General features: G+C 39.7%; 1 protein-coding gene across 6 annotated transcripts in view; it reads right to left on the bottom strand.

Moving 5' to 3' along the window:
* HIPK3 (homeodomain interacting protein kinase 3) overlaps positions 1-27,841 on the bottom strand; it is a 68,373-nt gene that overhangs the window by 29,834 nt on the left and 10,698 nt on the right. For all 6 annotated transcript variants that reach the window (XM_069016525.1, XM_069016528.1, XM_069016529.1 and 3 more), the window contains exon 2: positions 22,090-23,185. In XM_069016525.1, the coding sequence (XP_068872626.1) occupies positions 22,090-23,183 (1,094 nt within the window). In that variant the 5' untranslated portion in view covers positions 23,184-23,185. The remainder of the gene's footprint in view (positions 1-22,089; positions 23,186-27,841) is intronic.

Here is a 27,841-nt window from a genome sequence, read left to right as displayed (position 1 = left end):
CCATACCAAAACAATACCAAAGAAAATTCCAACCTGAAGACACAAAGGAAAATTTCTTTCATTCTTCAGCAACACTTGTAAAAGAGTTTGTCCTCCAACACAGGGCAACAACACACCTGCCTGCTGCAGGTCTGCAGCTCAGCCCAAGAGTTCAATAAACCATGAAACTACTGAACTATATGAAATAATTTTCCAGCATAAAGCTGTTGCAGAGCAGTTCTCCAGGCAGGCACACTGGAGACAAACACATCACACAGGTACTCTACAGAGTAAGAAAATCTGCTCACATCCTTGTCCATTGTGAAAAGGATTTTTTAAACTGCTGATACATGCCCATCTGGGTGATGCAAAGTGATGTTCTGGTGAAATTTTGCAACTCAAACTGGAAAATTTTGACTTAAAATTACATTACTTAAATCATAGAAAACTCACCAAAAATTAACACCAAAAAAAAAGAAAAAAAATGCAATCTTAGAAAAAAATCCATATTTTCATTACAGATAATTTATGTAGTGATACTAGATTATAAAAACATTGTCAAATTGAGATTCAACACTGACAACATGACATCAGGCTAAATAGAGACAGTAGGCTTGTTAAAGCTGTTTAATTTTGAAAGACAAACAAGCAACAGACTTGTAGGAGAAACTAGTATTTTAAAAAATATTATCTATTAACAGCAATGTGATCACTTAGAATTCAAATATTCAAAGCACATACAATTTAAACAGTAGTGTCCTGCAAAATGTCATGTATTGATGCCACAGCTTCACACTGGAGATTCATGTCCTGTTCACTAAATAAATGGAACACCAGAATCCACTTCACTTTGAATACTCCCCTATAGAAAGTGTTATCTAAACACTTAGTATCTATGCCAGCTGCTAAATTAAACACAAAAAATCAGAAAGAATAGTAAAATGAAAGTTATGACAGAAAACCTACAGAGCAGCAACTGGGGCAGATGAATTAACACACATGAAAAATTAAATCTGCTTTCTCAAGGTTACACTAGTAGAGACCTTTTGGTGAATAAAAATATTTTTAAATATTTCTAGATACTATATGCTCTGCTGGATTCATACCCAAAGGTTATATCTCTAGCTCAATGTCCTGTGGGAATCTGTAACTTCCATAGAACACTGCAGAAAAATACACCCAACACACAGTACACATCAACACTTAACAGCATTAATTTTAATTTGAATACTGCTGTAGTATTTATGCTGTTCTGGCAAGTGATCCGACTGGCTGACTTGGCGAGTTTTTCCCATACAGATTTCTATGATTAGACTCATGGTGTAAACATGACACCACCAGAACAGGTCTCATCCTTACCCACTGCTTAGTGATCCCTCTAACACAGCCATGGGGACATACAGCAGCACCTCAGCTTTGGAGCACTACAGAAAATCACCTGCTAATGTTCCGACAAAGCTAAGAAATTACTTTAGAAGATTTAAAACGCTATTTTCTTCCCCTCCCTGATGAATTTAACCTATGGACTGCTCCCGGGGAAAACTACACAAGTCTATTTTGGTAGGCTAGACTGTAAGACCTCAGCCTTCCAGCACATCCCATCACTTGCTTCCCATTACACCAGTGTGCTGAAAGAATCCGTATGCAATGGTCCCTTCCAAATGTTCCACCCCAGCCTTGAACCCCAACAGCACAAGGCTGCTGGTTTTTCCCTCTTATTGTTCTCCCCAGATGCTTTTTCCTCTCTGCTTTTTTCCTATTTTTCCTTCCCTATTTTTCCATTTTAGTTTATTTGTCCTTTCCTGTTGAAAGAAGAGCCAGTCTATTCTTAGAAGAGTTTTGGATCCTAAAATAAACTGCTTAACTATGTATCTATTACATTCAGAATTGATGTCACATCAGACCCTGACAACATGCTACGACAAGAACGTGACTACAGCAAAGAGCCCCAGCATTTCTGCAAGCCCTGCTTTGCAAAGATTTTTAAAGTCAATTTACATCCAAAATGCATCTACCCAAACATAGGGTAAGGATTTTTTTCCACTTCTTCTTCTCACTACATAAATGCTGATATTTTTAAAGCCGTTCTTGCCTGATATTTAATACTAAAACCCAAACCCTCCACCACCACACTAGAGGAAGAAGTCAGGGTAACCAGATTATACTGGGAATTCTTTTTAATCACACTTAATGTTAAAATTCTGCTGTGAGCAAATAAAGGTTAAAAGCAGGTAGTGCAGTTTAAAGAAAATATATATATATATATATAGAAACGAGATATAGATAATAACTGGGTAATAATGGGAGCCTTTCATCTGAGTGAATCCTTTGAGCCTGGTCCAGGACACTAACAATGGCAAGTAGCTCATTAGTTATGGCTAAAAACTTCATTCCGTTCCCAATATAGACAGAGGCTCATGGTAGGAAAGGCACACTTGTTGACAATAATAACAGAAGCAACAAGGATCAAACAGGGAACTTTCCCCTCATTTACAGAAGAGCTACTGCTCAAACTGGGCTGAAGCACACGGACTGCACAGTGCCCTGAGCTGGGGCTGAAGAACTTTTGTCTCTAAGAGGAAAAGGAAAGGTAAGTTATCTACACTGCCTGGTCTTCTCAGAGTGCAGAGAAAGAATTATACAGAATTTCACAAGGCCCCACAAGGCCTTGCTGGAAAAGTCTGAGGGGCGATAAACATTTCCTGGACTTTAAAAAATAACAGCAATACTTATTTCAAGAACACAACTGTCATTTCATTTGAACTATTAAACACGCATTAATAGAATACCAATAAAGATTATGAAACACTTTCAAATATGTCCTGAACAGAGAATGGAAATATACACCACATAAAGCCCATAATCCATCTAAGTACCATACTAGGCCAGGGAGATATTCTGGGTTCAACTTTCAAATGACCTGTACCAAAATACAAAACCAAAATAATGCCAACTAAAAATTTATTCAAAGCATCAACAACTAACAAAAATTGCAAAAATAAAGTAATTGTGAACTTGGACTATTTTGCATGTGATGGCCAAACCCTGAACACTGCCCTAAAGGCTACAGCATTGTGAGAGTCTGCACAGTGGGAGTATTTACCTGGAACTCCTGCTCCTCGAAAAGATGAAAACTAAAGTCCAGTTGACAAATCTCTACTAAAAAGGTATCTGTGATTTCCTTGGAGATGTGTAGAATTCCACACTGTTTTGTTTCTAGCATATACGAATTTTCCATGGGGGAAAAAAAAAAACCAACTCAAATTAAAGAGCTACTTTTTTCTTAGTCCCAGCAGCTATTTTTAGGTTATGTTGTCACACCACAAATTGACAGGACAAACTTTCAAAGGCCAGCCCTGAATTATGTCATTGCTTTTTAGTAAGGCTCCCAGCACAGCCTTGCTGTGTCTTTGTTAATAGAGTTAATATTTCCTTTTGAGTCAGGTTCATTACGTTTTCTGGCAGTTTTACATTGTGCTTTTCACTTTTAGGAAGAAGTCAACCTACAAGCATAAGTGTAACCTGCATATGCTAAAATAGGGAGGGAAAAAAAAGTATTATTGAAAGGAAAAACACCTCCAACTCCAGCTTCATTTCAGCAATGTCCTACTTTGCTGCCTGCAGTCTGAGCAGTCTGTACACACACACTTCAGTTGGTGGGGAAAATCTTTGTGGCTTTTTTCTATATTCATTAAGTTCCTGTAGTTCTTTTGGGTCCCTGACATTGACCGAAGCTTATAGGTGAAATCAGACAGGATCAGCATCATCAGCTCAGTGGGATTTTTGTGTAACATGATTTTCCCCATAATCAGGTTTCCTGAATGTCTTCCTCGCAACATGGCAATTTTAAGATTGACAGCAGCAAAGAGTATTGACTACACAAGAATAAGAAATTATATTATCCATGAATAGGGTAGCATAAACTACCACAAGCAGGCCAATATACTAAATAAATCCTTGGCAATAATCCCACTGCCAAGACAGACTTACAAATTTGTTTACAATTACCCAGGAAGAGCTGCTGTCAAACAGCCTTGACAAGGCTCTGTAAACAACATATACATTAATGATGATGCTGGGAAAGGAGCAGCAAAATTATCCATTATCAGACAATTGCTGAGATGCTGGAATACTTGAAGCCTTATACAGAAATAGCCTCTTGAGAATAAATAGCTGGAAACAAGGACAGTATCAGATCTACATCAAAATCAAAATAGAAGAGATTTACAGCCTGGTAACATAACCTTATGAGAAAGAGTCCATTAGAGCATAATGATAAATACAAGTATTTTCATTAGTCATTTCAGAACTAGACAAACTCTTTATTATTATTATTATTTTCTGTCTCTGACGCTGCAAATGGCCTTAGGCAAATCAGTTTGTTCTATGATTTAAGATAACCAATTTTTTATAAACATAAAAATAACCAACTGAGAAAGACATAAAATCCAGCAAAGATGGGTTTTTGAAATAAATTTTCATCTGAAGATGAAAATAATTAAAGTCTACAAAAAGTATGTCACTGACTTATCAAGCCTTGGTAGGGTACTGTAAGTACCTAAAGACAAAGCTGCTTTGGTGAGGTACCAAGGAAACAAGCCTTTACCTTAGCGACCTCAAACAAGTGTCCCTGGAAATAAAAGGCAAGATGGCCCTGTTACAAAACAGAGAACAGAACATTACATTCTGCTACCTTTTCATGTTCTTTAAGGATGGCCAGCGTAGCATTACAGCGTTGACTTCAAGGCTTATTAAGCCTCTTGTAGCATTACGATTACTAAAGAGCTTTCCCAAAGGTGGTTACAGCCCCATAGAATAAGAAGTGATCATTTCTGCAATTTAAAACCATACCTATGCAACATATTTATGGAGCTCCAGCAGTTAAACCTGATGTAAACAGGTTTACATGATTTATAAAACTATAGGTGTGAAGGTTCCTCAAAGATGCTAGACCTGTTTCTAAATCATTTTTATTATTTTAAACATGACAAAAATAGACTCAATTGCATTTCCCTGATTTAAGTTGATATGAACTATAGCAGATGACAGGTTGCCACTCACTTGATTCCATCATCTTTCCAACCTCAAAGCAGCATGGGAAACTATCAGGAACACCAACCAACCAACCTAACAAGCATCATGAGACTTTATCTGCCAAGGTCAGGGGAGGGGGCGTTCAATTTTGAGTGATTATAGTTTCATCAGCAGAAAAAGAAAAAAGCCTATAATCAGCCTCAAACATTTGAAACAAAACAATTGTGCTCAAATGTCTTACATTTGCAAGAGTTAAGGACTCTATAGCAGCACCTTTCAATAAAGAATGGTGTGGCAATCCTAACATGGCACACTTTTAGCATCTCTACCAAATTTCAGAGGACTACCAAAAATAGGCTTCATTCTACAGAATAAGCACATACCTCACTGCGTTGTATATTTCTTATGCCCCACTGGTGCAAGTACACCCACTGAAATGAGAGACAAGTGAAATCATAGGTTTTTTTGTTTTGCTATTCAGCATGGGGGAAAAAATGTTAAAAATCGATGAACTGAGAGATTAAAGTTCCACCAGGAGTTAACTGAAGGAAGTCATCATGCATTTAACCAGCTCTTCTTCCTTCTAGGTGATTTCATCACCCAACCTCCAGAGGGGGAAGACAATGGGAGCTGAACTGTGTCCAGGGGATCTCTATGGTGAAAACTTACCCCTGGGAACACCTACTAACCAGGTGAAACAGAGGACTGGCTTCATAAACTTCTCCAAATCATCGGTATGTCTCAATGCAAGCTTGCTATGATTTAAAACTGGTGTATAAACACAAGCTGAATTACAATTGTCATACATTTGGTATTTTCTAAACAGTAAACAGGAACAGGCAAAAACTAGCTGATGAAGTCAGTGCTTACACATATCAACACAGCTTTAGATAAGAATGTTCTGAAATAAATACCATCCAAAGCCACTGCATGTGCCACAGCTTCAATAAGAAGTTATTGCTGTGTCATAACTGTGTCAAAAAAAGAAATCACCAAAATATCGAGGCAAAGTTTACAAGTTGCATGATTACTTTAAAGGTAATTATTTAGCTAGAACACATGACTCTTATTTCCCTATGAAAGGCTCTCTGCTTAACTGGATTAACACACTATTGATAGCTAAATTCCACTGCCGGAGGCAACTGTCAAGTCATCATTTCCAGAACAAACCTATAAGCTATTTTCTTTATCCTGTGTGCAACTATTACACCAAGCTCATCATGAATTTGTTCCCAAAGTGCTCTAAAAAAACTGCTGCAAAGAACATTCAAGAGATGCATGACACAGGATTACCTGTTCTAATGAAATTAGACCATACATCAGTCATAGGTTGGAAGGCTAAATACATTTTGCAGCCAACCAAGAACCTAACATCTGATTTTCAACATTGGTGGGGTTTTGGTTTTTTTTTTAGTTTAAAAACAATTCAATTTTGATGCCGTGAAAATTGACTATCGCCTGGAACTCAACTCTCAGATGTTTTCTAGGGAAAGCAAATCCAGCTCTGCATTCTCAGCAAATACTTCTCATGAAAATGTTTACATTTTTCTTATCAAAAGCAACCCTCAGATATATACACTCACTTTCTCCACCCCTTTCTTAGCACACACAATACACAAATTTTACACAGAGATGTTAGATAGGAACGAACAGAAAAAACCTTCGAGATAACCTTTCCTGCACAAACCTGCATTCAGGGTAATGCCACTGGAAAACGCGCCCCATCCTTTGCAGGGCCCTCATCCTCACATTTCTGTGGGATGGTAACACAGAGGTAAACAAGGAAGAGGAATTTCTGACCTCTCTGCCTTCATGGAATCATCAAGAACCATGACAACACAAGCAGAACCCTCATTTTTTTTTAAATCTCATTTCCATTTGCAGCATCTAACTAAAATCAGACAGAAACTGAAAAAAGCCTTTCAATAAAGAATGGTGTGGCGAAAAAAAGAACCCTGAAAGTGGCGTCACCATTTGTTACTACTGTACTTCACACAAAGGGAATTTATTTTAAAGTTAGGCTTAGTAACAGGAACAAAAACAATAAAAAAACCTAAATGATTCCAAACTGGGGAATTTTGAAGTCTAACTTCCTTCCTCGTCTCCCAACAACACTCTCTGTTTCCTGACGTTGATAATGCCGGGTGGGAGACAAGAGCACAGGCCTTCCTAATGAAGGGCCCCAAAACACCCCTATGAAGGGCCAAAGGGGAATAACCAAAAAGGTTAAAGTACAAAGGGAACACAATCCAAAGAAAACATGTTTGTTAGGGACAGGCCAGGCCAATGTGCTGGCTGCACAAAGGACTCAGAAAGCAAGTTAGTTTCCTCATTCTGTACTGGCAAAAAGTACTACCCTACTGAACTGACACAGGGCTGCTTGGAAAATTTCATGAGAGCATCTTTCCAATGCAATTTACCCTCTTTTCCTGGGCTCTTGTCTGCCTCAGCAACATCAGCAGTCAGTGATCACATTTCAAAGCATTGGTCACTCATGCAATAAAACTGCCTGTTGCACCACGCAGCAGCTCCTCATCAGGACCTTCTCACACAACAAACACAAAATCTATTTCATAAAGCAGAACTGGGCTGGGGAGCTTCACTGTACAATTTTGCCAGTGTAGTATGTCATTAATAAAAAAATAAAAAGGAAAAGAAGCAACAAAAAACTACTTTTAATGTGCTACCAGACAAAAGGTCCAACCTAGAGAAGCTAGAGAGCTCAGCCTGCCAGCAGCTAGGAGACAAGGAACCACACATACAAATGCACCTTCTTTGCTGCTTTGCCTTTGCATTTGCTATCAGTCACCAGCAGAGACTGGACACTGACTGCATCTTTGATCATTCAGAGCTGGGTTTACATTCTTCACAAAGTTATTAGAGGCAGCCTCTGCCTCATTCCATCTTTTACTGAATGGGTTATGTGTAATACAAGAAAAATAATGAGATTGAGCATAGGAAGATTCCCCCTTTACAAAGGAAATTACATTGTAATGACATCTAGGTTTCCTTGAGATACATTTGTTGATCACAGAAATCTGTGTGGAGTAGTTATTTTTATTATTTTAAAATGTATCAAAAACAGTACCCCTAAGCATGCATTTGCCAATTATGCAAATTACACAAATCAGGTTTCAAAGCACAACAAATCTTTTGCATTTTTCTTAGACAAGCCACACCTGAGTCCAATAAAGAAAAAAAGTTTATGACTAATGACAAAGAAAAAACAACTTGGAAATTTAGTTTGATTATAAATGAAAAGTGAAAAAATTAAAATATTTTCCTTAAAATCCAGCTTAAATCAAAAGCTAAGTGCGACAAACAATAAAAAAGGCTGTGTTAAACCACATCATAAATTAAAACCCAGGGTATTAATCCCTTTCAGTTACCAGTTCTCTAGCAACATGTAACAGTTCATTCAATGTAAAAAAACCAAAAAATGGACTAACTGTTGTACAAGAGATTTAAGAACAAGGAAAAAAAAATTGACTTGCAAAAGAAGATATTCTTAATCGCACATCATCCCTTTCCAGCGACTCCCTTTGCACTCCCACCTTTTTTGCACACCAAAATTCCAGCGTGCCATGTCGCCTTGAGCCAGCAAGGAGCATGGGAAGGGTCCCATTGCATAAGATGTTATTAAGGCAGCAAAGCCTGGCTGCTTAACTGCAGATACTTAAATACTCAAAATAATTACACAGATTAGCCAGCGACTCCGGCCGGAGTGCTGCTGACCTGGAGCAGCAGGGAGCTGTTCCAACACACCCTCTCCAGGTGCATTCTGCACCCCAAGGGCCGAGGTGGGAGATGCTGACCCTTGTGTGTTTTCCAGGAGGCAGAACAGGACTGACCACTACTCGTGGTAGACCCACACACTTCCAAGTGGTGGAAGAACTCCCCAACCACAGAACTAATTATGCTATAACAATAAGGTAAATGTGACTCCCACTGAAGTTCATTTACAGGCATAAAGTACTTTTCCTTCCTTCTCAAGCTGCTGCAGTTAAAGGACTCTGCTTAGCAGAAATATGTGAAGAATCCCACATTATAGTATTTCAGATGTCAAGCACCAGAGTGTATTTTAGGACAATCTGGGCTAATTTTAATTTTTCAGATATTTACTCCTAGGCTCAGACCTACAGAAGTTTGGCACAAGATACAACATACTAGTTTAAAGCAAGCAAGACATTATAAAATATTTGTTTCTTCAAGGGATAGTTAAAAACCTAACCAAAGCACCTAACAGAAGGAAAATTAAATACAGCAATACACTGCTCTGAGGAGGCAATCCTATAAGTACAGCTGTATACAGTTACAGTTATCTTCACGTGATTCCAAGCATGCACTCTCTTCCCATTCCCCATACACTTTTGGGTGGGGATGTCTTTTGCTTTTGGGGGTTTGTGGCTTTGTTTGGTTGCTGGGTGGAGGGTTTTTGTTTGCATTTGGGGGGGTATGACCATTTTGTCTTGATTTTCTTAAATAAAGTTCCCTGCCCTGTCTGCAGAGGTTTTTGTTCCTCTTGCAGTGGCAGTGCTAGTCATGAGAAGCAAGCATTGAGCAATGAGCTGGAGAGAGAACTAAGAGCACAGGCTCTTAGTCAACATCAGGAAACTATTTCCACTTCAGAAGTCAGGAAGCTTTTCGCACGTTACTCCACAAGTCTTTGTGCCACATTCTATTGAAGAAGAGAATCTGCTGTCATGCCCCACAAATGTAAACAAGCTTATCAACAGCCACTGGACCTAATTATACTTCACTGTTGCTGTTTTTTTCAGATTTGCACTACTACTCTCCCCAGACAACAATGAACAACCCTAGATCTCTGTTTTGTTTCCTATAGCATACAAAGGCAACACACATATTACTGAGTTAGTCCAGAGCTATGCACACACTGACTTGCCAAATAGCTACTGCAAAACAGCAAGAATAACTACCAGCTTCTTCCTTTTCACCCTGCAGCAGTCACTAGTTTGAATCTTCCCCTCTACTCTGCAGCTGCTGTTCATACCTCTGCCCCTGACACCTTGGGGATTTTCATCTCCTGTCAGATTTGGGTTGAAGTACTTGAAGGTTCAGTGGTACTGGGACAAAGGCACGCTTTATGCACATTAATCAGTCAAACAAAAAAAGCTCAGAGGTCAGCTCTGAAGTTTTTCCAAAAATCCCCACTAGATTACACCCATCCAGTAAACATCAGATTTCTTATTGCAGGAGTTTCTTGCACTACCCATTTCAGAAGTGCAAGTGCAGGCCACCAAACGCCCCCTCCAACAAGCTGATCACAGTCCATTTTCATAACAAGGTGCTGTCGCTCGTCCTCACAGCTCGACCACCGGCAAGTTAGAAGTGCAACACACACAGAGAAACTCCAGTGATTTATCTGTAACCATTCTCTTAACGGAAAACTCAAAGAAAACATTCCAAGAATCTTAAAGAGGAACTACATGGACACTGTCTCGTGCAGAAGAAAAATTAAGCTATGTCACTGTAACTTGAAAACTGCAGAATGAATCCGCTCCAATGACTGCCATTAAACCACAGAATACTTGTACTTTTTGATTTGCTAGAACACACTAACCTGTGTACTGCCTTTTACCTCAGAACATGTAAATCACGTGCTTGACAAAATGTTAATTTTGTCTCACAAAGGAAAGAGCCATCTCTTAAGGTAAAGCCACAAGAAAAAATTAAAATAGAAAAATGTTTGAAAACATCTTTCTAAACTTAAAGAGCAAAGCTAAAATCAAAGCACAACAGCAAGAACGAGTTGTTACATCCAATTTCATACATATTTAAAATACAAAAGCGATGCAACTCATGACCAACGAGGACTGAGAGCATGCACGTGTGCAATACACAGTGGTGGGATGTACAAATAAACCACCACCAAGTAGAGCAGCTTTTTGCCATACTTAAGCAGCCACAGATTAACATATGAGTTTTCCAACAGGTACACATTTTGTCACACAGTCTCTGGCTCCCCTGAGCATCAGCCTGGCACCCACTATCAGAAACACACGGAAACCCAAAACAAGGACCATGCTAAAACTAGGAAATTGCAAGTCTCCTGTGTCTGGAGAGAGAACAGCACTAATTATAAAGTAATTAACTTCTGTTAGAATTTTCATTGTGTCAGTAAAGGAGAGGGAAGGGCTGAGGTTGCTGTTATGCACTTGGCATTCCACACTCACGTAACACCACCTTCTTTGAAATGGTTACATTGATCCAGATTCTGTATCTTGGAGGAATATGACCTATATACGTTGGTTAACAAAGTACTTGAACGGGCATTTCACTGGCATTATTCCACACAAGTCTGCAAGAGAGAGTCAGTGGTCTCATGCAAGCTCAGTCCTCTGGACACACAGAATGAAAATGCTGAAGTGTCAAAAAATAGCTACAGAACAGGAAACCACATATGGGCGTGAGCTCCATCCAATTTAGTAAATTAAATATTAGACTAAATTTGGGGGCTTCTCTTTTAATTTTGTATCAGATACCTCTATGTGAGAACAGGGTCAGGGGGAGTCATTTGATGGTATTTGTACACAGTCTAATAATGATGCTACAGACAGACACATGAAGAAAAAAAGGTGCTTCATATATGCAAATGCTTAATAATCATAACCTCAAAAGAAGTGGTGTGTGGAGAGATTAAGTGGAACAAAATTAGAGCTAATTTGTCTTAGGCAATCCCAACGTTGTTCTTTCAGGAAGGCAACTACATGGCTACAAATTGAATATCCCAAACGGCACATGGCACCACTCCATGAGCAACCATCCCTGTGGGACAGTCATTCCACGGGCAGGGTGGAGTACTGGGGCACTAATGACACATGCTAATTCCTAATTCTCCTGCTATGTAATACCCTGCAGGGTTGCAGGGTTCCTCCCTTGTTAAATACCAGTTAGTTTCCTAACCTTTTTTTTAGCAGCTAAACAACTGCTGCCTATATTAAACACTACATTAAACAGGAAAATTACATAAAGCAAGACAACACCAGCGATGTAAGTGGTGTTGGTCAGAAAAAAACAGATCACTGTCAACTCAGTGAGAGAAGACTCAGAGTTCATGGTAGGGCCAAGAGACCAGTAAAAGAACCAGCAGAAATAAACCTGAGAATCAGTTAAGCACTTCACTCTTTTAGTGCCTCTCTGTGCAGAAGTTACTCAGCATAGCCAGACAGACATCAACTACAGAGCTTTCCCAGCTACTCTGCGTGTACAGGAAAGCTTTCAATTTAAGAATACTTTCTTACTGGAAACTGTTGAAATAATTCGAGGCTATATGAAAACCAAAGCACAGCCAGAAGCCATACCATATAATCTACAAATTATATGCTCCTGTTCTACTTTCCAGCTCTTGTTACCAAAAATGCTGAGGCCCTCTGCTCTACTTCCAGCTACTTTTCCAGAGAGGTAAAGTGTCCAAAGCCAGAATCATCTCCACACAATGCTGAGCCAGCACAACAATGGAGTGTGTCCAGAGAAAGGCAACAAAGCTGGTGAAGAATCTGGAACATAAAGCATATGAGGAGCAGCTGAGAGAGCAGGAGTGTTTAGGCCTGGAGAAGAGGGTCAGGGGAGACTTTGTCACTGTCTACAATCACCTAGAAGGAGGTTTTGGCAAGAGGAGGGTCAGGCTCTTCTTTCAGTAACCAGTGACACAACAAAGGGTGCCTCGAGTTGCACCAAGGAATGTTCAGTTTGGATATAGGAAAACTTTTTTCACAGAAAGAGCAATTAAACATTAGCAGGCTGTCCAGGGAAGTTGTGGAGTTCCCATCCCTGGAAGTGTTCAAAGAATGTGTAGAGGTGGCACTTCATGCTATGGTTTAGTTGGCATGGTGGTGTTCACTCAAATATTGGGTATGATGATCTTGGAGGAGTTTTCCAACTTTAATGGCTGTATGATGGGAATAGCAAGGACATGGTGCACAGACAGCATCTTGCAAGTCCTTACATTACTGCCAGAAACAGAGGAGCAGCTGGAGGTCTCTCCAGCCCTGCTGTGACCCATGGGGAGCATCCAATGCAGAATTCATTCACCAGGTAGTTCTCTAGAGGAGCCAAAAACCTATGGCATAGTCTCCAGATATACCATAAGACAAAGTCCAAAGCCCATGAACTATAGCCACCCTAGTGAACTCAGAAACTTGGCCACATACAAGATGCAGATGTTTAAATGCAGCTCAGAAGCCACATTCTTATAGTGATGGGTGGGACAGGTGTGTGGACATAGTGAAGAATACTTCAAGATACTAAAAACACTCAACAAAATATGTGTAGCATAATTTATATAAAAAAATACAAACTCAATCTTGACTGGATGGTAAGCAGTGAAAGGGTGAGAAAATTAGCTCAAAAATTTAAATATTAACTGGGGTTCAAAAAAAAGGCACCAAGAACAATATCCAATACTATTAGCGTGAACATGGCTTTTGCCATCATATCTTTTTGGCAAGTATCAAGTGCTATTACTGATCTATGACCTACAGCACACCCTATCAGTTGATAAAACAACAGTAATATGCAGTTTAAAAGCTTCATGTAGTGTTATACAAAAGCCTTGTACTTCAGTGAGGTGACAGGTGTTGCCTGCAGTTTTTCAAAGAAGCCATGAAATGCACATGTTCGAAAGTTATCAGGGAATTAAGTTTTATTGAGAGAAAGTAACAAAAATAACAATAAAATCTGTTTCAATTCAATTCCTAGAATCAATTTTGGGCAATTAAAATACATTTTAAATTCCCATTAATTTTTAATCTTCAACATTAAGAAAGGTTTTGTGCACTACACTTGAAACAATAAAGTGTACTCTTGTGAAAGATTTCATCATTAAGTATTGGGTGGTTTAAATATTTTGAATACTTACAGATTCACTACAAGGGTAAGACCTTATCATTCTAAAAACATCCAAGAAAGCATTCAAAACACTGATGAAAATTCAACAGTGCAATTCTGAATAAAGGTAACCACATAAAGAGATGCTTTGTGAGAGATTGCTGCACTGTCCTGGGACAACAGGAATATCCTTGGTATTTACAGAAGGGGTAAAGGTTCTTAAGGTAACATCATAGTCTCAAAATGCAACTGCTTGAAAATCTTATCTATGAAATGCTTTTGGCTTTCTTCTCCCAGCCCTCTAATCCCATTTCACTTGTTAGCAGCTGTTTTATTAACAATCCAAACAAACAAAAAAAACCACCTTGAAAACATTGTAGGACCAAGGACCATCAAATATACAGTATAAAATTTAACTGTCTGGACATTTCAGGCAACTCATTTTCATACAAACTTTAATTCTACTTAATTTTTATTTATTTTTTAAGTACTTATTTTTATCCCAGACACCTCTACTACTTTCCAATCAGTGCCTGAATTCACAAGAGGTTTCTTTTCTTATCAACATTTTGGTTTTTAGTTCTCTAATATTTTATTGCTGGTTTTGGTCTGAATACACGAGTGTTAAGTGTCCCAAACACGCTCACGTATCAATCTGCACTTGCTCAACCTGCTTGATTTTCCAAGCAATAGACTTCCCACATGTCTCCTCCATCCTCTTCCCTCCTGCTGGATGCCACAGATGCAGAAGAAGCCTTCACCCACAAAACACCTCTCAGCTGAAGCCAAGGATGTCAGGTGGAAGAGACAGGGCCGGTGCAGAGGCTTCACTTTTGATCACATTGATTCAGATCTACTACCTGCTCTTACACCAGAAATGCACAGCCACATTTTCAAAAGAAGCCCAGTGGGAGCAACTTGTCACAATATTTACAAATACAGCACTGCAGCTAGCACTGATATTTTCTGCAACAGAGATATCTGATATAGCCACACTCCCGTACGCACAGATGTACGATGAACAGATCTTTGTGACAGAAATATCAGTGCAGTGAAAAAAAAAAAAGGATCACATTTCAGGATCTATTTTAATGTGTGAAAAATAAAAGCTGCTTCCCAAAACTTTAGCCACAGCACACAGGTCTATCATTCAACCTCAGAAAAAATGCAATATAGCAAGAACCATGAGCTCATTTGTCTTGAAAATTAGGAAAGAATTTCCCTTCTGTTCAAACTGAAGCAATCTAAACACTGAGAACCCCCATCTGAAGTCTGAATTACACTGTTGCTCCAGCAATCATAATTAACTTGAAATCTGGGCTGACATTACTAGAATCTCCAGCAAGTACGTGGTACCTTCAAATGCTTCCTGTGTTATCCCAGGTTATGGTACTCAGAAAATCTCTAGCTCAGGAAAAAACCCAACATGAAGACTGGATGCCATTTCATCCACTCCCATCCCCACAATTCTCCTCTGGATCTTCAGAGAGTATTTAAAAAAAAAAAAAAAAAAAAACACAACTTGCAAAATTACAGTAACCCTGACACTCTCTTCTACAGCACTTAAAAAAAAATTCCCAAACACAAAATCAAAAACTCCACACCATTACCAAAATATCTACTCTTATTTTCTGCTTCTATGAACAAAGAATAATAAGGTATTAGAGACCACATTATGTTGACAAGAAAATAATGAGAGAATTGAAAATACATTTGTTATCAAATAGCTACACAAACATGAAGTTATGATGAGCTAAGATTGCCACTCCTGGATGATACTCATAAAGGTTTTTGTTAGGTCCTATTAATCATGAACTAGAAGTTTAAAATGGGAATTCAATGAAACAATTAATGAACAGTATGCAAAAAGTACAAAGTCTTGCCAAATCAATAAAACAATTTGTTCACAGACACAAGCCATGAAAGCTTATCTTGACATTAAGTTCCGTTTGCTCAGATAAGGAAATAAACCAGCCGCTGCAGCTCTGCAACTTTAAAGAGGGGAAAAAAATTGTTAAGTGTCCCAATTCACTTGTAAGAGCAATTCCTTACATTATCAGGACTCTCTTACATATACCACTGACAGTAACCATGCTCACAGCAGAGCAGCTGACTTTGAACAGGCTGACCTTGAGCAAGCAAACGACCTCAGCAGCATGTACTTCTGGCTTATTTCACTGCAACAGCGAAACAGCCTCACCATCTATAGAAGTCTACCGTCTCTGGCCACCACCCCTGACTATTTTAAGATATCCCAATACACTTTGGTGATGCACAGTTCAAAGTGATAGAATAACATCTGCTAGCATGTTGAAGTGCAAGTTGTTTACAGAGGCATTTTGAGCTTGTTCTCGTACCGCGCTTCCCAAACTGACGGAAAAATCAATTGATTAACAGAGCTCTGCTTCTCATTTAAACATATCAACCTCAAAATTTAATAAATAATGAGCAAGAATTTTAGGCATTGTGAAAGGAGAAAAAACCCCAAGACATCCCACTCTAGATAAAGCTCATTTAGAAGCTTCAAGTATACAACAGCAATGGGTGAACTTGAAAAGGCAGTTGCTTCCTGAGATGTCAGTTTTGCACAGCTTCTCCCCTTGGTCACTGCTATAAAGAAAAGCTGTATTAAGACGGATGTTTATTTGTATAGAGGTTTTTAACTGCTATTTTAAACATACAGAAGCTGCATGCTGATGTGATATTAGGGGAAGATAATCGTCAAGTTACTCGGATGCAACGGTTGTGTTACTGAGTCATAACAACCCATCCTGCTGACAACCCCAGCCTACAGAGAGAAAACATTCAATTTCCAAAAATCGCTCCAGGGAGAGTCACTGTCAGCCTGTGCTCTCAGGAGTCCCTGGAGTGACAAGGACTACGTCTAACCAAGTTACAAAGGCCAGGGAGAAAACAAGCCTCTCTGGGAATTTATGGCCATGAGAATTTTTTTTTTCTAATTTTGAAGGAACGCATATAATAAAGAGGGAGAACAAGAAATCTAGTAAATTGCATAAATTTGAGGGGGAAAAAAACAGCATAAGCTCTTGGTGGTATATTCTGAAACTTAGCATAAAGCTGAAAAAATCATAAATAAAAAGCTGTCCTAGTGCAACAGCCTCAGAGCACGCACAGAGCCCTCACTGAGCCCAGCTCACGGGCAGTAATTAAACCACACAGCTCAACTACTTTATTCTTTTTTTAAAACCCTTTAAAACAGAAGAGCCCACATCAGACCAAATCACTCTTTAAGCGGCAGCAGAACTGACTGGGCAAGTGAAAACAGTGTCGTGACCACAGAACACAACTATTATCACTTTTCCTCTGTCCTCTCTGATCTTCATGGGAGAGGACGGTAAGAGAAGGAGAGGGGGGAAAAGCCTGCTCTCATCCACCAGGAATACATCCAACAGCAATTTTTCCATCTCTCTGAGCTCTGTTGCAACACTATTGACATTTGGCATTTTGTCTGGAACAAGTCTGTTGATTAGCAGCTATCCTTAGTTGGAAGGCTGGAGGCAGAATATCACTGTCCGGTTCTGGAATGAGTTGACTGCACTGAGTGCATCTACTCACAACATTTGCTTTTCCTTATGAATGCACTGCTGAATACCTAGGATCCTATTTTACCGCTGTCACCAGTGGAATAGGAAAACATTTCTGAGCTACAAGCATCTCTTACTAACCAGACACGTTCCATTCTGCCACACCACTGAAGCTGCCCACCAGCCTATTGGGTCCAGCTGGTGCCCAGTTTAATCTGGAGATCAGCTATATTGCTTCCCACTCGTTTGGTTTTCCCAGTAAATTTGGCTATGCTGAACAACAGTTTGCTTGCAGACCCCTGGATGCCAAAAGGAGCATCCTTTGGTTGGGAAACCAAGTGCTTATCTTCAAAACACATTTTTAGTCAAGCTTCCAGCTGCACTCTACCAGCAATATAATCTGACACAGCACAAAGATGATGATGTTTTCTTTGGAGACAGGAGGTGAAATGACCATGGAGGCAGCTATGATGAGCCACTGTTCAACTCCCTTTGGGGGCTGTGCTGCAGCAGCCTGCAATGAAGTAGCACACTCGCTCCTACGCCTGCAATGGCTACTGTCAGATCCACAATATTAGAGGGATTTTATGAATTATGAGTTTGGTAAGGTTTACTGAAGACTCATTTTCAAAATCCCCTTAGGAAGACAATCCAAATTATATCAATATGAAGGTGATTCCCCTTGAAAAAAAATTAAGCCATAATTCCCTGAAGAGTTACCACTGAATGCAACACACTGAGAAGGCCACTGCTTCCCATGGAAACAGAAAGGAAGGTAACTTGGGTCCCTGAAGCAGGTGGGCAGCACTACCTTGATCATTTCAGATCACTTGACTCTTGGAGGCTACTGCTCATTGCAGACAGCCATTTCGAAGCCCCTCTTCTCATACGTGCTTTCCTAAATGCATCTCACCTCAGGAAAGAGGCAAAACAAAGGAAAATTACTTCCAGAGAGAAACACCATGCCCTGGAAAAACTTTCTGCCTCACCAGATGAGCACAAGAGACCAGACTTAGAAACAGATGTTTTTATTCTCCTCCTCCACAGCCTGCACTGTGTGATAAGGGGGAAAGAAGCTTTCTGTTTAGGATGCAACACTCCTCTCTTCACGATTTGGGGGGCAGTTGACCAAACGGGCAGCAACACACTTCTCATACCATTTCCATAAATGACAAAAGCTTGATCACCTACACTGCATGTAAGGGCATTTTCTTTTGAAAATGTACACACTGCTTAGTTATTTACCTCCTTAGATCACTCATAAAAGGTCAGCAGTCTTAACGTGTGAGGCCAGAAGCAAAAAAGGGCTTCAAATACCAGATCTCTCTAGTCCACAGCTATTAAAATCCAGACCAGCATAAAAAGAGCGTGTAAGCACAGACACTGCCTTTCAGGGAAAGAGCATTGAGAATAACATCTGATCTTTAAAACAAAAATCATCTGTGACTTCAGACAGTGTATCATAGCTAGTATTTACTCATACCCATACTCAACAATTTCTAGCAATATAACAAACAGGAGTTTCCAAAAGGTAACAAAACATCAAAATCTATTTTTCATATTTGTTTTAACCATTTTCTTATTTTCTCTTTGCTTGACACAGAAATGGGAAAGCATCAAGTCATTATCACTCCATCCACTTTGTCTCCATTTTTCTGCTTGCCTATACCCTTTTAAAATTCAGTTAGTCTCACTTGTTTAGGACCTCTCCTCATACAAAAGTAGCCTAAACATCTCCAACAGTCATCATTATGTCACCTCTCCTTCTGCTATAGGCAAAGGTAAGTCAGCTCATTATGCATTCACCTGGCTACATTATGTTCCCCTCCTTGAGTCTTAATCCTCTTATTACTCATTTTTCCAATTCATTACTCACTTCCTCTTACAGATGCAAAATACTGACACTAGAATTCAAAATAAACACTAACACTAGATTTTGTGGCATTCTCCATTCTCATGATCATTAGTTCACTATGGTCCCAGGAACAAAAAGAAGAAGTAGTGATCAGATTGGGGGGAAAAAATGAAAACAAAAACCCCCAACAACAAACAACGTTTTCTCTTTATTCAGTTTTGTAAAACTTGTTTCAACATGTCATAGTCAAACAGGTCAAACCTGCACTATCACCCCCAGTCTTTTCTAATACAAAAAGCATTTAAGTATAGTTATATTTTATATACAACTGCTCCTTATTTGATTGAAAAAAAGCACAATCTCTCTTAAAATAAATTCAATCTCAATACAATATATTCTCTGAAGGCCTTCTCATTCTTCAAAAAGAATTTTCACATTTCTCCAGCATCATCTATTTTGAAACCTTTTGAATCAAATCCCCATTTTCTGACATTATTTACACTAGTCAGGTGCTTCCAAAGGAACAAAAAGAAATTTTGAGGAACTGCCAGGCTACACAAAGTTAGTTTGAATCACACAACGGGTAGAGAGCTATGCATCCATGACGAAATGCTGAAAACCTTTTCAGAAGGAAAACGTTTGTTGACAGTAATTGTGAAGTATAGTTTTTTTTTTTTCAATATTATCTCAATCAATATTTATATATTAAAAAAAAATTCAAACAGATGGACCCTAAGCATTTTTCTTCTTTTTATGTCCTTTGTATTTTCAAAAATTACTGACTTAAATGCTACTTTATAGAGGGATTATAAAACTATACAAGACAAAGAACATGAGCTACCAAAGCCTGAATATTTACAAAGCTCTTAAGCACAACTTACTAACTACGAAATTTTAGATGCACATGCCATATGATTCAACATCATTGAGGCAAGACAAATACATGCACCCACAAATCTTATCTTATTCTTGGAGGATGATATTTTTGAATAAACATCCACAGGGAACCTCACTTGCTCATATTTCAGTGCAATACAAGCATCCAAAATGCACACAAGGTGCCAAGGAGTTGCACATTGATCCTGCCAGCATATGGACCTGCTCAACCCCATAAGCATGTCAGAATTCTACACAGAGGTGCAAAGTAACATCCAACCAAGTAAAACAGCACTACAGCTACTACATTTTTACGTAGGCAACTAAAAAAAGCACAACACTTTGTCTACTGAGCCATCTGAAACAGAAAAAAAATCTTGAAAGTAGTTAGTTGAGGCTGAAGTACTACAGTAGGACCACCCAGCCTGGCTGTCCACAGCCTCCCCTCTGTCAGTTCTCAGGGAGGGAGAAGGGAAAAATGGCAATAGCTCACAATAATATGTAATTGCTTAAATAAATAAAAAAGCCAAAATAGGTAGGGAAACTGTCTCAGACCATGCACCCTCAGTATCTGCTGGATTATGATTCTGTATGGACCAGCTGAAGCTAAGACCTTTGCACTTGTCCAGAGCCTCTCAAAATTCCTGCCACCTTTGCAAGCCTGGCCTGATTTTGTCCTGAGAGGCCCAAAGCAACGGTATCTTAAGTGGTGTATAGCTTTTACACCAAAATGAACTCCCAAGTTACTTAATTTTTTATTCACTCTTGTATACATTTTTGTATAATGTGGGCATGCATCACTCTGTATCGTTTCCAAATTTAGTTTTCTGCTGATGAACTTCATGTAGTTTTTAAATCCTCTGCTGCAGTTTGCAATTAAGTAATAGAGAATGCAGGTGATGAATTGGAATATTTTATGTGAGCACTGTACATGAAGCATCCTTGTTTACAAGCTCCAGTCAAAAAATAGATTCCTCTGGCATGAACTCCAATCACTAATTTCATCAAGCCTAGAATTGCACTGCACAAGTTTTCATTTCCAGCATGAATAGCCGTAAAATATTCAAAATTTTCTTCAAAGTACTCATTGTCCTAGTTTACTAGCTTCTTACTGAATTGGCAGACAGGCAATACACAGCACATACTACTGCCAATGACGCAAAGCAGAACTGAAAGAGGTCTTCCATCAAGACAAATTTGGCTTATAAGGAAAACAAAAGGACTAAATATTGGTAATTTTTAAATGTCAGGCAGATTGGCTAACTATTCAAAGAAAGCTTTAAAAAAACAACCAAACAAAACTATCAAAAACATACATCCATTTTCAGGCAAAAGTAGAATGCAACCATATACCAAAATCACTTTAAATACCCTTCTGGTATCACCCTAAACATTTAAGCATCCTATCACTCCCTAACTCCAGAAGTCCACTGAACTCCACAGCTGCTGAAGGCACTCAGTCAGAATGGAGTTTCTAAGAACTAGGGAAAATATTTACAAGTGCTGGAGAAAAACAGAGGCATTTACATAATCTTTGGCAATAGGATATAGAAACATGGCACTTCTAGTACACTGTCCAGCTGCTTACAGAAAAAAAATCCATCACGTCAGGAAGGCTGGAAAGACATCCTAAACAGGCAAGCAAAAGATAATTTTTTTCTCTTTTCCTTTTAAACAGTCTCAGAGGTCTCAAAATAACAGTAAGTGATGACTTCAGAGAGCAACACAAAACATACTTCCAGGAAAAAAACAACACTGTAAAAACATTCAAAGCAAGTATTCACATTCAAAATGGCTACCAACCACATAATTTGCACATTCCTAGATGGTTTTATCTTTTCCAAATCATTCTTATTAGTTACCTGGAAGAGTAATTATTTAAGCCATTAACTTCCAGAAATGCTAAAACCTTGTTCCACTACCAGCTAAAAAACCAAAGTAAAAGACACCTACCTGTAATACCGAGATTGTAAGTAAGTTGAACAAATAGTCTTTGATACATGGCTGGCAGACCCAAAGTCTATGACTTTGACCCGGTAAGGCTGCCGAACGGGATCCACCAACATAATGTTCTCTGGTTTGAGGTCAGCATGGATTAAACCCAGACTTTTTAGTTTTTTCAGTGCAGTGGCCACCTGTTGCAGAATAGGCCTTATTACTTTCAGTTGCAGAGGGCTGAATTTGTTTTGTTTCAGGAAGTCGTACAAATTCTGTTCCAACATCTCAAAAACCAGACAAGTATGGTTACGATGCTGAAAGCATTCATAGGCTCTCACAAAGTTAAATTCATCAGCATTTTCAGTGCTTAGTCTTGCTAAGATGCTCACTTCTATTTGCCCTTGCCGTGCGTACGAAGGATGATTCTTCAAGATTTTGATTGCCACAATCTCATTTGTCCCCCTTTTCCAGCACTTGACTACTTGTCCAAAGGTCCCTCGTCCCAGGAAATCAAGAACCTCGTAGGTGTTTTTCACAGAGCACAACACCTCGTGCTGCACTAACTGGTAGTCTCCATCCCCGCCGGTACCGCTCTGCTTGGAAGCCGCGGCCGTTGTCACCACCGTCACCGGGTTCCCCACGCTGGTTTGCAGCATTGCGGGCAGGATGGACAGTTCATCGACGATCTGCATCGTGCTGTTCTGATTATCCAGCTCCTCGCTCTTACGCTTCAATCCACATCGCTGGGCTCCTTCCAGGAGATCCAACCGGCTTCCCTGCGTCCCAGCCCGAGGGGCCTCTAGCTGAGGTTGCTGTGCCCACGCTGCCAACGCTTTTGTAGCACCTGCAGTATTTTTTAAAGCAACAGCATTTGACTGCAACCAAAAGTTCTGTCCTCGAGGTCTATCAAATGGATTTTTAGTCTGAAAGAAAGTACTAACCCTGTGGGGAGAAATTCCAAAGTTTTTACCATTCACATAGATTTGCGGGTAGGTTCTTTCGTGGTACACACAACTGCTTGGTTCTAGTTTGAGTTTCTTCACACTACAAAAGGCACTTGACTGGGTTTGATAAACATATGGTGGATAGACCAAGACTTGTGAGGCCATACCTACAGAGGGAGAGAAAAAGAAAAAACAAGTGAAAATTGTGCACATTTCCAAGCTTTTCGGCAGCTGCTACTTCTAAATGAAGAAACACGATACAATTACGTTCTCCAAATGAGCTGGTCTAAAGCTGTTTTACATTTAGTTTCTTGTGGCCAGAACAAAGCCCTCAGCGCTTTACCAGTGCATGCAGAAGGGCTTTGGCAGCAGCAGGTTACTGCAGTTAAGTGCTTTAGCTGGTTGCATAGGACTGAGTCTGCAGCAGAGCATTACATGTCATTTTTCAGGCGGGGGACCTACCTTTGTGCTATTAAACTCAGCTTTCCTTTAAAACCTCCCACCATTTCTACGTATAAAAGTAGCAGTAACACAAGTGAAAAACCAATTCAAATGTTTAGCAATGACAACACAAAATGACGCACAAGTTCTTAATTGTGAGTCAGTGCTACCTGCTATCCAAGGTATCCAACCCACTCATTGTAAGCACCACCAGACTTCCAAGAACAGACAAATGTCACGACTGCCAAAGCTCAAAGAATTTCACTGGGATGAAAATGAAAGTGATCAAGCCATGTGATAGGGCCCAAAATAACTTAGGGGGGCATGGGTATGTACACATAAACAACAACAAAGTTCCAGTAAATTACGATGTACAGTAACCTAATCCATTCACGAAAAGCAGGTGCTTTCCCTGAGTTCTGTTCTACTCCATTGCAGAAGTTCGTATATCAGTGACAGAGTCATCGAGGTAAAGGCACTGACTTTGCCTTCCAGGTGTCCTCTTTGCACTGACCCCTTGTCCCCTTCCAGACACCAGCCCTAAACTCATCTGTCATGCTAAATACTAAGAAAAAGGCTCTGGATAGACCCCAGTGTAACTACAAGGTTTCAGGGAAGTTATGGTTTATACCAGTCTGATCAGCTCCCAGAGACAAATTCAATACCAATAATACCTTAATTAAATCACTTACTCATACCAAGCACATGAAAATTCTGGTAATAGGCATTTAAATTGCAGATGAGCCACATAAAACCTGAGCTAGACATTGCAATGACTCTGATCAAATGAAAACTAACCAAAAGCATAGCATAATTATTCTGAAGCTGTGATTTGATTTATGCAAATGAACACTTAGATATCTTAAGAGCAATTAAAATAATCATACCAACACCTCAGTTTAGAATCCTCTAATGGGTTTTGTCCCAGCTGTAGAAGAAAATTTCAAAGCCCTCTCCTTCCCAAAGTTGTTTTCCCAGAGCCAGATGATGTAGAAAGCTGGAGACAACCAGGAAACAGCCACCAGCTGGGCTCTCCCACCACCAAACATGATGGGACTGCTACTGGCCTCCTGCTCCACACCAAGGATTTAACACTAACTATTAATCTCAAAACACAGCCAAAAATTCCCCAAGCTCTTGATTTCTCTCCTAAATAACTTACCCCATTACAAGGTACATAAGCATTATTACTGACTATGAGATCTTACTGCCTTTCCTATCATAATAAATAAATCACTTACACAGATCATATTGTTTAGATAAAAAAATCAGCCCTCACTGACCAGCCCAGAGTATGTCCAAGCCTCTCTGGAGCTTCCAGTGGCACCTGCATAGGTCAGGCCAAGCCAAACCTTCTATCAGCACATTACCATTCCTCCAGTTCTGGGATGACTGGAATACCACATCTGCCAAAGACACTAAAATATCAAAATAGTGCTTGGTTCAAGGTTCTCACTAGAAAACACTCTGCTTGCTTCTTCATCACAAACCCCTTGCTTTTTGACATACATGTGCATGAAACAAGTAGAATATTCAAACTCAAAAAACATTTACATTTCAAAAGCAAATAAACTTCTCAAGGACACACTAGTGTGTTATCCCAGTTTGCTGACAGGAGGGTTCAGATGCCCAGCATCATCTTTGTGACTCACAGACAAATCTAAATGCTGGGCAGGCCCAGAGGCACAGCCACACCGTGCAGCCCCTGGGCAGAAACAGGTCCAGTGCACTTCCAAGCAGGAGGGAGTGGGGACACCTGGCCCACAGGTGAGAATCTGGCCAAGCTGCAGCAGCCCCAGCAGGTCCATTTGCCTGAGATGTGCCGTGACCTAACAGCAAAAATCCTGCTCCATTTAACTTCTGGAGAAGGTATTTGCCTGTATAAGCATGTCACCAAAGCTGAGAACACTAGATTATGATGATGACTACTTTGAAAAAGCAGTGATAAAGCTACACTGCAATTAAGGATGTTTTTGGAAGACAGGACAACAGTCCAGTATGAGGGAGAACCAGAAGGACCAGAGGCCCACTCAAATCCTCATTTGAGCTTGTGGGGACCACTGGCATTCAAAAACAAATTTTCCATAGCTCATGGTGTTCAAACCAGTCCAGAAGATCTGGAGGAACACAGTCCCAGCTTTCTCTTTAACATTAATTTCAGTTCTATAAGAAAAACTAGGCTATCATCTTTTGGGGTTAGTGTGTTTGTTACAGGCCTAACTCCACGACCCTGAACTCCAACCACAGTAACAGCTCTGTTTGCAGATAAGAAGTGTGTACTGAGTTATTACAAGAACAGTTTTAGCAATTAAAAAAAAAAAGAAAAAAAGAAAATTGAGCACTAAATAGAAGAGATAACATACCCTGGAAGAACTACCTTTGATACAATCATGACAGACTGAACTAATAAAATAAAATTTTACTCCATGCAAATAAAAATGGATTAGTACAATCATCTTACTTCTTACCTTCCCCTAAACATTTCCTCATTACTCCCACCATTTTGCTCGGTTTTTTCTAAACATACACTTCTAGATGCCAATCTCATTTGGAGACGCTACAGTATCTTCACATAACCAGTGAATAAGGTGTTCCTGTGAAACAGGCACATAAAACCCTGCAGTATCCTACATTTGAGACTGCTTAAAGACCTCTGCCACACATTCACAGTGCTCAGAAGGCATTTCAGAAAGAACCACACTCTACCCAACATATATGCATGAAATCCACCAGAACACATGTAACTATCCAATACAACCAACTGCTGGAGGCCTTGGCTTTGAGAAGCTAGGCTTATAAACAGAACTGCTCTCCCCTCACCCAGATAAAAACAAGTCCCCAGACAGCAGAGCTGCACAACAAACCTTGAAGGGAAAGCGAAAATACCACAACACCCACTACCATAACAGCACCATAACATAACTGCTGTGTGGTAAGGGGCTGTTTGTTGGTTTGGGGTTGTGGGGTTTTTGTGGTTGGGGATGGTTCGGGTTTTTGGTTCTGTTTTTCTTACTGGGTTGATTTGTTTATGGGGTAGAGAAGCCTTTTCTTTTAAAAAGCTACACCTGAAAGAATAAAGAGTTATTGTGTTGTAGGTTTTATGTTGCCCTTCTTTTTTTAAACCAGGACTCCCAGCAAAAGAAAATAATACACAGCACATTTTCACCTAGCAGAGAGTGGATCTTTCTTTTCCCCATCACAAAACATTTCACTGAGTTTATACATCTTTCTACATACTTCTTAATGAGACTGTTCTAGCTTTTGAGTACAAACTGAAGCTGGTCAGACTATACCTACATTAACAAGCCCAGCAGCAGAATAAGAGAGCGATGTGCAGAGCCAAGCAATCAGTGCCAAAGGAAAGAAAAATCTTCTGTGCTCATTTCAGGGAGGTTGCTTGAGCCTGAACACTCATACGCAGCCAGTGCACATCTTCCAGCTAAATTTAATTTAAAATAAAAACCAAATGTGTGCACTACAAGACCTCACCAGGATGCAAACCAAAGCAGAGTAAACAAAACCATCAGAAGATGGACTGAAAAGTGCAATCCCCAAGTGACAGCACCACAGTTACTTGAGTAACTTCACAGTTGACTTTCAGTTTTAGCCTCAGAGAAGTTGTCCATTCCCCCACACATTTTTAAAGCCCTCTTCTCCCTCCCCAAGTGCAAGGAAAGTGTAACAACTTGACTGCGGCACAGTGACTGCTCCTGGGCAGTGATACACACAACGTGAATTTGGCTCTGGAGTTCTCCAGCTTGTATTCTCCAATATGGAGGTTGCTGATTCCACCTCATTGCTAGTGAATACTGCAGGGAATGTGCAAAAGAAAGACTGTCCCAAAACACCTACCAGCTGTAACTACCTCTAGATAGGCTTCCTGCAAAGGAATAAGTCTTCTTGGTTTGAAGCAGAGAGAACTAGGAAAACTTGGCTTATTAAACTATACAAAAATATGTGATTTCTGACCAGAGTTAAGACTGTGAATTCTGTGCTTCTGAAGAAAGTATGAACAAAGTAATGAAGCAAACATATTTCAACTAAGTAAATTCATTGTTTATTCCTTTAAATAAATTAATAAATATAATTTCACAAAGTAGTATCAGTCAACAGGAGATACTTCACAGTTTGTCCCCCCTGGCCAAGCTTCTCTCTACAGAAACTGAACAGCAAGCCACACAGATGTGTCTCAGCAAAATGAGACACCTCTGGTTAACATCTTGCTAATGTTCACCTAACCATGACAATGCTCTTTACTTCTCAAAATTATGTCTCCAGCCTTCTTGGGCAGTTCTAGGCAAACTCAGGAACATGACCGATTTGGCAGACTGTGACAACCTTGAGAGGCACAGGCTGTTCCAGGCCTGACCACCATTAATAAT

Source organism: Aphelocoma coerulescens, chromosome 5 (assembly GCF_041296385.1).
Source record: "Aphelocoma coerulescens isolate FSJ_1873_10779 chromosome 5, UR_Acoe_1.0, whole genome shotgun sequence".
Taxonomy (NCBI): domain Eukaryota; kingdom Metazoa; phylum Chordata; class Aves; order Passeriformes; family Corvidae; genus Aphelocoma; species Aphelocoma coerulescens.
This window is presented reverse-complemented; position numbering and strand designations above follow the sequence as displayed.